The sequence below is a fragment of the Lytechinus variegatus genome, chromosome 7 (assembly GCF_018143015.1).
Source record: "Lytechinus variegatus isolate NC3 chromosome 7, Lvar_3.0, whole genome shotgun sequence".
Lineage (NCBI taxonomy): Eukaryota > Metazoa > Echinodermata > Echinoidea > Temnopleuroida > Toxopneustidae > Lytechinus > Lytechinus variegatus.
This window is the reverse complement of record NC_054746.1, coordinates 39144776-39157489: the sequence shown is the minus strand read 5'-3', so window position 1 is coordinate 39157489 and position 12714 is coordinate 39144776. Positions and strand designations below refer to the sequence as shown.

Sequence of the window (12714 nt, the reverse complement as noted above, 5' to 3'; positions counted from 1 at the left end):
GGATCTCGTCATGTCGACATCTTTTAGAAGAAATGGTCAGATGACAAGATCTTCGATCCATGATCATGTCATCTAATCATCTCTTCTACAAGATGTCAACATGATGAGATCCGGGATCTTGTTATCTCATCATCTCTTCTAAAAGATGTTGACATGATGAGATCCGGGATCTTGTCATCTCATCATCTCTTCTAAAAGATGTTGACATGATGAGATCCGGGATCTTGTCATCTAATCATCTCTTCTTAAAGATGTAGACATGACGAGTTACGAGATCATGACATCTGATCATCTCTTCCACTGGATGTAGACATGACGAGATCCAAGATCTTGTCATCTGATCATCTCTTCTACAAGATGTCGACATGATGAGATCTGGGATCTCGTCATCTTATCTTTTGCTATCAAGATGTCGACTTCCCGAGATAATTATCTCAACATCTCGGTGGCACTTTTAAGCTTCCATATCCCACAGTTCTCCAGTGAACGCTGAGTGATGTCATTGATAGTCATTCTAGCATGGTAAAAATCGCCCTAAGTTCTACAGCTTTCAATACCGACTGTAGCGTATGTAGAGAGTGGCAATGGCATGCACCCTGCGTATCACGCTCAGGGGTTGCAAAACAGCCCCCTCATTTACTTTTATTTTACAATAACAGAGCAACAGAACTTGAAGGGGGCTCAGTTTTAGAACTTTGTTCAGGCACTGATTATCCTGAATAAACCACCGAATATTGAATTTGATACCACCCCTTCAGTCTTAATTAGAAAGCGTTTTGCATCTTTTGACATTTATTTAAACTCTATAGTTGACTAATAAATTGACACTGTTGCTTCGGTTCAATTCAATGTTTCAGTAGAGTAATTTCATGTAACTGTTTTGTAAAAATAATTATTTTGAAATAAAGATATTGCAGAATTTTTCAAGAGGGCTCTATGAAATTCTTTTCACAATTTCTGCATATCAGGTTATGACAAGAAAGAAAGAAAAAATACAATTGCCATACCTTGTAAGTATCATGTTGAGGAAGAGGTTGGTTGGTTTTTATTCACGATTATACATGCATAAATACAAACAAAATAAACATTACATGATCAAATAAATATATACAATGTAACAATAATACAAAATCGTAGGGATAGACCCGTTTCAGATTGGCTATTAATAACCAACCTGTTCTTCCCTGGGGATTGGAGAAGGGAGACAAATAGTGCGTTGGAGAGGGAGAGAAAGAAAGAGCGAGGAAAATATAAAAAGAAAGAAATCAAAAGATGAATGAACGAGGGGAGTCAGGGAGTCATTTCATTATAAGCATAGTAATATGTTAAAAACATCGAGGGATTATCCATTAAGTTCTTTTAACATAACCGATCCCAAGAATTTCTAGCACACAACCCAGTTCATCCGATCTCTTGGTGAAAATATCAATATGAGAAGTGGAATTATCATGAGTGTACTAATGTGGAGCTTGAGGCCAAGGAATCCCCCCCCCCAAAAAAAAAAAAATAAATAAATAACCAAGAAAAAGGAGAAAAGGAAAGGTAAAAGTGTGAAATTTGTTTTTTTTTTTGTATTGATTGAATGATTGATTCTTTATTTCCATGCCAAAAAAATAATCATAGAACATAAAATATATTGACAATATTTCACGGTAAAATAATAAACAATCATTGCATGGGAGGGGACAGTCATAAGCACAAAGGCTTGAAAAAGGACGCCGCTCAAGAAAGACTACCGGCCCTGAATAAAATCAATACAAGTCATATTCAAAGAATTACAATAAAAGCAGGGGGTATTGAAATGGTCAAAATTTTGATCGCTTACATTGTTCGTAACTTTCGAGAAATATTGCTCCATACAACATGTCTGACCCCCTAAGTGTTGGCTCATTGCGCTGCTGGGAAGGATTAAACAAAAATAGACAAGGAAAGAAGAACATTGTTTTTATTCACTATGAAAGTTTATTCAACTTCGTCTTTCTCGTTATTGTTGTTGATGATTATAACAAAGGGTTGTTTAGTTTTTCCTTTGAGTGTGTTTTTAACAAGGAAAGTGTTTTTATCATTATTTTAAGGCCTAATAATTGAATATTTGGAATAATCTTTTCATAATATGAAAGGCTTAATCAATTGATCTTAAAAGTTTTAAAGATACAGTAATTCGCTTTTGATGTATGAGATTATTAAATGATTAGAACCGTGTAAAATCTTGAAAATATTACTCTCATTCAACTGACTTTCACCCAAAAAAAATCAAATAAGTGCTTTTCATCGAATGGAGAAAGCCCTAACTCAACCAACAGGTAACGCTTTAGGTTTAATCAACCCCTTACCGATCTTCATAGCTACAATCGAATTTTCAGGTCGAAATATAAAAAAAAATCATATCGTGCTTCGCGCTCACATTATTGGATTGGTAAGATATGTATTCTATTCATGGATAACTATACGAACAGTCTTTTGCACGCCAGTATACAAAAAATTTCAGCTCGCGCTTTGCGCTCGCATGGTAATCTATATTTAGTCCAAATGAATACCTTATACTGATTCTAAGAATGACAAATTTGTTAGGATTAACCATTTTTTTTAAAACCAGACTTTGGCGGCCGCGACGGGGAATATGTGAATGAAAAATAGTTTCCGCTCACTTCTCTTAATGAAAGCTAGATCTGCCCCTGGGTATGACGAAAGAAAATATGTCTGAGGAGAATAGGGAACTCTACTATGACTCATGGTCGTCGGTAATCTGTACCGATAATTGTTGGTAATCAGGGACTCCACCCCCCCCCCCGCACGCACACGCACACACACATACACACATTTGAAAAGGCCCAGCGACGCCCCTGCCAGGACTCTAGGGAATAAACCTTGGGTTTATCTAGCTTATCACTTTGCTGACTATGTCAAGCATTTGCTTTCAGTTTTTTTTAAATCTTCATGATGTGAGAAATAAATACTATTACCAATACCCACATTTAAGCATAGGGATCTTTCTACAGCACTATATTATTGCTAAAATAGCTTGTAAGAGACTGTTAGACCGAATGTCGTTTCAACTTCAAGTATACCAGCAAAAAAGTGTAAAGCCATAGGACTATAATTATAGATTTACGTTACAGTGAAAATGCTAATGAAGCAAACAGGAAGAAGTATACCAAGAAAATTATCTATATAGTCTTGGACTCTCGGGAAGATTACGACAATGAAACAGAGCAGAGAATTAAGGGATGTAGGCGTATACAGGGAGAAAGAAACATTGTCGAAGTGGGAGGCCGGGCTGTATATAATTGCCCACATTTTCCCTGATCGGCTCCACAAAGTGCCAAATCCGTGTATGTGTGTGTTTGGGGGGGGGGTGTTATATGCAGGGGCGGAAAGGGAGGCAGGACTGTAGTTTTAGGATTATTCTGCTCAATTTTTACAAACAAGGTTAGGTATCTCATTAGGCATACCTTAAATCCATTATCTGAGCGCGGAGCGTGAGCTAAATATTTTTACTAATCTAAAAAGGGGGTATTTTAAATGCCGTTTGAATGCATGAAGAAGATATGAATCTCACTTCTAACACGTAACGAGGGCGCGAAGCGCAATCTGAAATTTTGATTCACTCACTGACCGGTAAAAGAGAGCATTTCAATTTTACTTTTAATTCATGACAACGACATGAATCTCTCTATTAACAAAATAAACATGAGAGTACAAAGCGTAAGCTGAAAATGTTTTATATACTGACATGAAAAAAAGTCTTTTATTTTTACCATATTTCAATTAATCAAAATGATATGAATCCTACTATTAACAAATGAGCTGAACTGAAAAGGGAGACTGTATTCGTGAAAATTGTTTTACATAATGAAATTCACACAATAATGAGAGACTGACTATCCAAGATGAATCAAGTAAAGCCAGAGTCTTGCCCTTTTGACTTCCTTGAACGTATTTAAGTTCGGTGTCAATTATTTTTATCACACTTGGTTAAAAAAAATTGTGTTTTCACGAGGATACGGTGAGAGGCCATCGAGGGGTCAATAAAGATCACATTGCATAATTTTATTCTGATCGCGCGAAATCAGGCGAGACTTGTTGTTTACCAGTTTGTAGGCCTATAATTAAAAAAAAGATTGGAAAGGACCACATAAAACATTATTATAATAATTACCTATTCATTTTTATATTAAAATAAATCGGCCACTTTAGTTGGTCTTGTAGCATTTACTTCCATTATCAGACTTATTTAATTGATTATTGCTTAAAGAAAGTATTGCCTACATCAAAGACCGGGTTAAAGCTAGGGTTATACCGGAACCGAATCATGCGGTTGCGAATCCATTAGAATACACTATTCTGGTGGTTCCGGGAATATCCTGTTCTCCCTCCTCGATTCCGGGCCGCGAATGCTCGTTTTGAAATGTTAATTCAAAACAAGCCGAATACCCTATATACTACCTCCCGATCAAGTCCCGAATGTGGCCACAACAAATTTCATTCGGGCCACATTTAGGATGTATGACATTCGGTTGGATTAGGGAAGGCATTTGGAGTAGCCTATTCTGAAGAGATTCGGACCTATTCCTGGAGTAACCGAGCTCGGCGCATTCAGCCATATTCGTTCTGATTCGGGTTAACATTCGGGTCGTCGTTCGGCTGTAATCGGGGCAATCTGGCCACATTCGGCTTGATTCTTGCCACTATTCTGGCATTTGGATTTAATCGGGAGGAGAAAAATTGATTCGGGTCAATTCTTGGCGATTCTGCGCTGAATCGGGACCTATTAGGGGCCCACTCGTCTCTATTCGGGGAGCTCCCTGAATCATGCAGAGGAAAATAAGTTTCGAATCTATACCGAATTCATCCGAATCATGGCATATTCGGGCAGAATCAGTCCGAATTCATTCAAGTGAATATGGCTATGGTGTAATCCTAGCTTTACACCGGAACCGAATCTGCGAATCCATCCGAATACACCCATTTAGGAGGGTTCGGGAGTAGGGGAGAGCGGGGCTAATCCGCCCCGGGGCAAGTCTGCCCACAACGTGATCACTTTGCTGTAGCTGGATGTATAGGTTTTGTTGATGGTGTAATGTTAACCTGCCCAAAGGTATACCATGGCGAGATGTCATCTTCTCGGAATTCAAGAAAAATTACGACTCGTCCATTTTGAGGCCATTAAAAAAAATCAAATTTCTTGTATTTTTATAGACACTAATGAATGCAGTTATAACATATTTGTTATAAAGGTGTGTCATTTGCTTACTGAAATATGCCTTTGATACTCCAAAATAATATGATGTACAATTTGCGAAAAACAAGAGAAAAGGAAATGGCTGCCGGGGGGGGGCTAGTTCACTCCTTTTTCGACGGGGCAGGTCCGCCCTACGTTTATCTACATAAATTATAGACCCATAGGCCTACAAAAATATCCCTATAAAGATGACATGCAAGTATTATGTGCTAAATCATGATAAATTTTCATAGATCATCGAACTAGAAGTCGTTGTTGTTCCACTATGAAAAAAAAAACACATGTGTAGGGAAATTCTGAAGTGGTGGGGGGGTCCTACAAAACGTCGTTCATTTTCATTACATTTCTATCATTTATCATACATAACAGATTTCCAGGAGTGCTGCCTATATTAAGGAAAATAACACACGGAGCACCCCGAAGGAAAATTTTGGGGTTTCTTTAGCACCCCAGCACCCCCGCTTCCCAGGCTATGCCTTTATACAACCTAAAGCACAACATTCCTGCTAAAGAAATGACAATTCTAGAAAGGGCGGACTCGCCCCGCACTCTCCCCTATTCTGTTCTCCCTCCCCGAAAGCGAGAAAAAAATCGGGACGCATTCGGGAACATTCGTAGAGGGATTTGGCTCGTTTGATTATTGTTCAAAACCAGCCGTCCGACCCCCGTCTACCACTATCCAAACATGATCATCCGTTGAAAGCTGGTCACAAATAACGGGCTAATGATCGCCGTATGATTGATATTTACACATAGCAATGAATAAATGTTTCGTTCTTCCGTTCGTATTTGTAACTGTATTGCTTTAGTTGCTATTTTTTAATTGATTCGCTTTTGATTATTGTTCTTTTTCAGTGTCACACGATATTTTGATTTTTGCATGATTTTTTTTTTTTTGGGGGGGGTGTTATAAAAATCATGAAAATCAATAGAAAACTTTAAAAAATGCAAGCCCCAAAATACCTTTTTCGTGATAATTCAGATTTCAGACCCGAAAAGGGAAAACTTTCAATTTTTTTTAATCATGGACATGATTTTTTTTTTGCTTTTTCCATTTTCACTAGTCTAAAATGAAACTGCATCGAACAGTTTGTTATAAGAGATGTAATGATAGGCAATGAATTGTGCAAATCCCACCAAATATTTCATCAGAATGGAATAAAAGCGGAAATGATCTTTAGTCAAACCATGGGGAGGGGATCCAAGTACGATGGGACATCATGAATCCATATCAAAAGCCCTATTCGCCGAATAATTGGAAGGGAATCGGGAGGGGGTGTCAATTGAATATGTAAAACATTTGAAAAACATGTTAGGAAACAAAGAAACAAAGCAACTGAGTGAAACGCAACTATGTTTTCATCAAAAAAAAAATAAATGAAGGAAAAGAGGCGATTACGGTGTAACTCTTCATAACCCCTTGATTTCAATTCGGTAATGACGTCACAATCATATACCCCTATCAAAATACTACCACATCGCCCCTGTCATTACATGGTTTCAAATATTCTACGTATATAAGATCAACGCAGTCCAAACAATATTGGGCCGAGTTCGTGTAGGCCTATATCGTTTTGGCAGAATGGGTGTAAGTAAATTAAACTTCGCTCATAATAGCCAAAGTACAATGTAGTAAGGACAATATTTTGAAAGAAAGGAAGAAAAAAGGGCCTGTAACTTAAATGATAGTGATGTGCAATATCTGAGGTCTATATGTGGCATATTATAAGGTAAAGCTCAGGTAGATCCGCACTATATAAAAAATATTTATACACCTGTATACCAAAATAAAAAATAATGAAAAGAGAGTAAAGGATAAAGAGTAATTTATCGCGGGTGGATGAACTGGATGGAGATCGCAGACAGCACGGAGGTAAAGGCTTGCAGAGCATATCATTATGATTATATTCAACATGTGAAGAGGAAGAGAGTAAAGCCTTCCATCTTTTGCACGAGATAATGATGCCGAACGAAGCGGGCGTATATATTGACGAGCTGCAATATCTTGGTACACTCGGTATACTCTCGGCTTGGATTGCCTGTCGCTTCATTCTCTATAGTATTGACGATGTGTGTTTTTAGGTATGGCCGTGAAAAGTACGGAATTCGCTGTACATGGTCGGAAAGAGAGTGGATTTAAATCCATGTACAAGGCACAATGATTTGTCATAATGCATTGGAAGCACAAGTGGACCCTGAACGGACCGGGATTATGTTTTTAATTGTGTTTTAGTGCCTGATAACGGGTTGAATTGTGGTTCAATCCCGGCTAGTCGACCAGCTGTCATATTGTACCAGTTCTCGTATTCACGTTCATAGTTTTGTACACACAGTGCATATGGAGAAACGGGATGACCGCCCGTGCATAAACGCTTACGCTTTCTACGTACGATAGTAACGTAGCGCCAGCAAATCTTCTTTCGCGTTATATATATATTTTTTTGCCTTGGAGGTAAAAGTATCCAAACATATCTTTTTGGGAAGTCTACACTCAAAGAATTAATACATGGAATATATTATGCATATATAGTTGTGAATATATAAGAACAACACATTCTTATTATATTCATATTACATGAAGACATGTTTTTGTAAGGAGACACGTACAACTCTTTTTGCGCTTCCACGGAATGACAGCGGTATATTAGTGAGGATTTATATCAAGTGTGAAGAGGTTTCAGAGGAGAAATATGTCGAACCTCACGTAGTCTGTGATAACGCAACATAGTTGGAAACATATATTTTATCCCCGCCACAGTGGCACTCTTGCAGTTTAAGTTTGTATGCAAGAGTGGAAAGCGTCTGTTGACGTAGTGACAATCCGGGGGTTGAATAGCTACGGTCGTGTGGACTCGGGGAGCACAAAAAGGGAACAGGTGTAAATTATGCAGAAAATGGCACACTGGCGGCGGGTAAACGGTGCTGGTGGTGACGAGGAATGCGCACATCCCAATCTCATCGTGTATCGAAAGGTAATTCACGTGTGATCTAGCACTGGTATGATTTAGGTGCATGTCGATCGTTGGAAATGATTGATGTCGAAATTAAATTGCAACCAAAGGATTTGGTAGCTTTTGTTTATATATTGCTACATTCTGGTTAAAACATTTTTCTTGGATTCATCTAGTCCATGAAAAATCAACTTTAAAACCATGTGTTTCAAAATATGAATATCATCTGTACATGATTTTGCAAATAGTTTGAGCAAATGGTTTCCTTTTATAACTTGTAGGCCTGCTCTGAGTTAAAAATCTATCAAAGTATAACGGATAGCATAAATTATCAGCAATGCAAACTTCCTGACTGGACCCAAAAATGAATCACAAATTTAATGCCTATAAACTACATAACGTAACATTTTAAAGTTGACACATTTTTTCACCTCTTGTTAGCTGTTGCTTTGCTGGAGACCTCCACTTATCAGGCTTCAAAAATATGCTTTATTTGCTTTTATTGGCCTAAAGTCTGTGATGTCATTCTGTGTCAGAAGCGTTGTGATTCCATAGGAATTTATACACAGAAATAGTGGTGATTCATTTATTTTCAAATTAAGCATTGATATTTTTTCTTCACATATAAATAGCATTGTCTGCCTTGTTTTAGTCCCCACTTTTTAGCATAGCTTTTCATTTCTATTTCCATATTCAGATTATGTTTAACTGCATTCCTTGACAGCAATAATAAGTAGGCCAAATAAGAGCCAGACAAAGATATCACAAAAAAACAACCCAAAACAAGTTGAGAACTGTAGGTCTTTCTGCAAAATGTAAAAAAAAAGACAACCTTGAATTCATATTTTGGAAATCAAGTTTTCACTCTTTTCTCTGTACAAACCTATGTAATCACATCCCTCCTGACATAGTATGACACATAATTCAGGCCAGTAAAAATCACAATTTAGCCCATTTTCAAAACCTGTGAATTGTAGTTTTTTCTTAAGCAAAATACTTGGCTGTCAAGTCATTAATATGCATGAAACTTACATTGTAATTTGTAGCTTATATTTTTTATTTGTCAATTTTAATTTTAGCTCTGGTCTGGGTCTTTAATAACCTAAAATGGAGATGAAAAATTAAAAATGTGACAATTAAAATTGAACAAAAGATGTCCGAATAGAATTGAATATTGAGATTTTCTTTTCATGTTTTGCTTATAGCTGATGGGCTATCATTTTGAAATGCAAAATAAAGATTATTTGATGAATAGTATTTTCTATGAAATCTAGAAATCTACATCTCCAGGAATCTACATCTTATCCATATAATAAAGCAATAAAAGGCATGGGGATGTAAAAAAAGAAACTAATCACTACACTTTTATTCAGAAAACGATTTAACAATGGTTTTTGTTACTACCTTTCTCTATCTGATTATAGTGTCAGAATTCATACCAATATCCATTCAGAATTTGTATCTATATTGAATACTTTCTGAAAAAATGTAATAGTATCATGCAGTGTCATAGAGACACGGTAGAAAGTGCACGATAGCAACGGTTGATTTCTTCCTCATAACAGCCCAAATTGCCCCTGAAATCCCCCAAAATACATGCTTTGGGGCAACCATTCTATTTAGAGTTGCCCCAAGATCTGTCACAAACAATATTTAAAATTGTTAGAAAATCAATATTCTAACTAAGGCAGAATGATGATAATTGCTTGTAGCCTCGCTAAAGTAGCCCTTGAAATAAAAGGCAAAGCACCCCAAATTCTGCAATCGCCCCAGTGTGGAAAAAAAAATTAGCCACTCAAAAAATAAAAGTTATTTCCTACCCTCCATAGAGATAAATACAAAATATTTCAAGACCATATATAAATGGTTTGACTTTAGTCTGGACTGCAAATTTCTTGAGCAAGCAATACGTGCACAACATTCTATACCAGCACAATGTATTGATCAGGAACTGCACTATTTGACCAGGTGGAAACGTGCTGGCGTTGACAAAATATGATTGTTATTTCTTAGATAGTTTTGGTATTGTACAGGTATCATGCAATTACTAAAGAAGAATGGAGTAGGATGTGGGGGCATTGTGGTCTAGTGGTAAAGACTCTCGTCTTCCAATATGAGGGACATGGATTTGATTCCCGACCATGGCGTGTTTTCCTGCAGCAAGAAATTTACCCATTGTGCTGCACTCAACCCCGGTGAGGTGAAAGGGTACCTGGTAGGATGAAATTCCTCGAATACTTGAGCGCCTGTATGGCAGCTCGGCTACAGCCGGGGTAATAATAATTATGATACCATTGTTAAGCTCATTAGACTATAGCAATATAATAGCTGCGCTATATAAATGGTTCATATTATTATTATTATACATATGACACTTTTGAAAATGAAGTTAAACTTAAAAACATTTTAAAAAAATTATGCTTTTTTTAAAAGAAACATACTAAAAATCATTAAAAGTTTGAATGATACATCTCATAGGGCCTGGTTATTTGAATTCCTACAATTGTTTATTGTAGAGAGGTTTGAAATTGACCTTTCTGTGCCAATGTTTTTCTATACTGTAATTACTATGGAGAATATACCAGAATGTTTTACTGAGAGCAGTATACTATCAGCATAGTTATTGATGCAGCACTTATGTAGTATAATTTAATAGCATGATAATGATTAACCATAGAAAAGGAGTAGTAGTGTGAGTAGGAGTAGTAGTAGTAGTATTTTGGAAAGCCTAGTAGTAGTAGTAAGAGTTGTGGTGGCGGTATCATTAGTAGTAGTAGAAGTAGTATGAAGAGTGGTGTGGTGGTAGTAGTGGTGGAAGAAGTGCTTGCAGAACAGAGCCCTGTGAACAACTTTTTGACTGGGGGTGCTGATGTCAATCTGACAAGCAAAAATAAAAAAATGACTCCAAAATGAAAGTTATTTTCGTCCTGAGAAAATTTGACAAGCCCCCCCCCAAGAAGATTTCATGACTAACTGAAAGTCATATTCATCCAGAGCAAGCTGACAAGCAAAAAAAGGGGTAAGTTCTGTAAAAGATGTTGGTCATTTTTGTTACAATTCAATTTTTCCACACCTTCCAGAAACTCTGGGGTGCTGCCTATGGAAAATAATACACCCCCAGGGAATATCTTTGGAATGCTTTAGGTACTGTAAGAGCAGTAGGAGGAAAAGTAGTGGTAGTAGTATATTGTTGTTGTTGTAGTAGTTCTGTTGTTATTACTTTTGTTTTTTTTGTTATGTTGTCGGTGGTAGTGGTCATTGCATTATATAATGTGGTGTTTGTTTTGATGTTTCTTAAATATACTTTATTATCTTAATCATCTAATTTATATTCTAAATAGTATTTTCACAAGACTACATTCTGTGGCAAGCGAAACAGGCTACAATTTAGATCACTCGAGACTAAAATTCACCCCAGTTCTCATATGGTCTTCTACCCTAATGACATGCAAAACAAACCCTTGAACTACTCTGGTATTTTACACACATAGAATAGTTAAATCAGGTTCATGTGGTTCATAAAAACAGCTTTAAAATGGCTACTTTACACCTTACACCTAAGACCTTACATTTTACACCTTAGGGCTTTACCAGGATTGACAATTTCCAAGGAAATTTAGGTATTTCACTGCAATTCCAAATACTTTGCATTTTCCCAAAAAATTATCAAGGCAGTACATATTATCTACAACTATTTACCGCCAGTATTTGTCATTTGGCCAGCCCTGGGCTTTACAACTATATAAACGCATTATGGTACTGAAAACAGTAAACATATTCGCCTTGGAATTTAGTAATGAGTGTGAACTGAGAAGAGATGAGTTGTTATTGTTGAAAAGCATCTGATCAACCATGTTTATTTGCTAGTCAGCTGTATTTCCCAAGATCATTACCCTAACAAGGATTAGAATCTTTCACCTGTTTGTCATCTCAGGATTCTGTTTACACTGTGTTAATTGATGTCATATAAGTACTATGAGTCATGTCAATACTTACCTTCAATTGTTTTAAGCATTACCTTGTGATACTGTTGTGTACTTTTATCAGTTGTTTTAATGTTCCAAGCTGGATGAACCTTCTTCTGACAATTTTCAACAATTTTTTTTTTCAGTATAAGAATTAAATTTAATGAATGGTCTCTGTATAATTTATAAAATTTGAAACCCCATCCCCATTTATGGTATTCAATATTTCCAACAATAATGACCCATATTCTGGACTCTGATTGATTTAAACTATGGTTTAAAGTTGTTGGTTTAACTTTGGAGAACCAGATGCAGCACATTACAGGCTCTACCTATTGGTTCATTTTACAATCAAATCATCAATAACTGTGTGGGAAAAATAATGTCAAATTATTAGGAAACAATATATAGTTAACAGAAGAAGCACACAACGTGAACAGAATTTTGACATTTTTCTTCCCATAATTTTAGTTAAATAATTTGAAGTTCATGGACTTCAGAATACGGGCCAAAATTTTTTACATCTTTAAATATCTCAAATAATGTGACAAAATGC

At 36.5% G+C, this 12714-nt stretch overlaps 1 protein-coding gene across 5 annotated transcripts in view; it reads left to right on the top strand.

Moving 5' to 3' along the window:
* The first annotated feature begins 7201 nt into the window (after positions 1–7201).
* Positions 7202–12714, top strand: part of LOC121419247 (regulator of G-protein signaling 7-like) — a 71177-nt gene continuing 65664 nt past the window's right edge. For 2 of the 5 annotated variants that reach the window (XM_041613627.1, XM_041613628.1), the window contains exon 1: positions 7208–8214. In XM_041613627.1, the coding sequence (XP_041469561.1) occupies positions 8128–8214 (87 nt within the window). In that variant the 5' untranslated portion in view covers positions 7208–8127. Of the gene's footprint in view, positions 8215–12714 lie in introns of all 5 variants that reach the window. The other 3 variants (XM_041613625.1, XM_041613629.1, XM_041613626.1) reach the window with 3 other exon arrangements.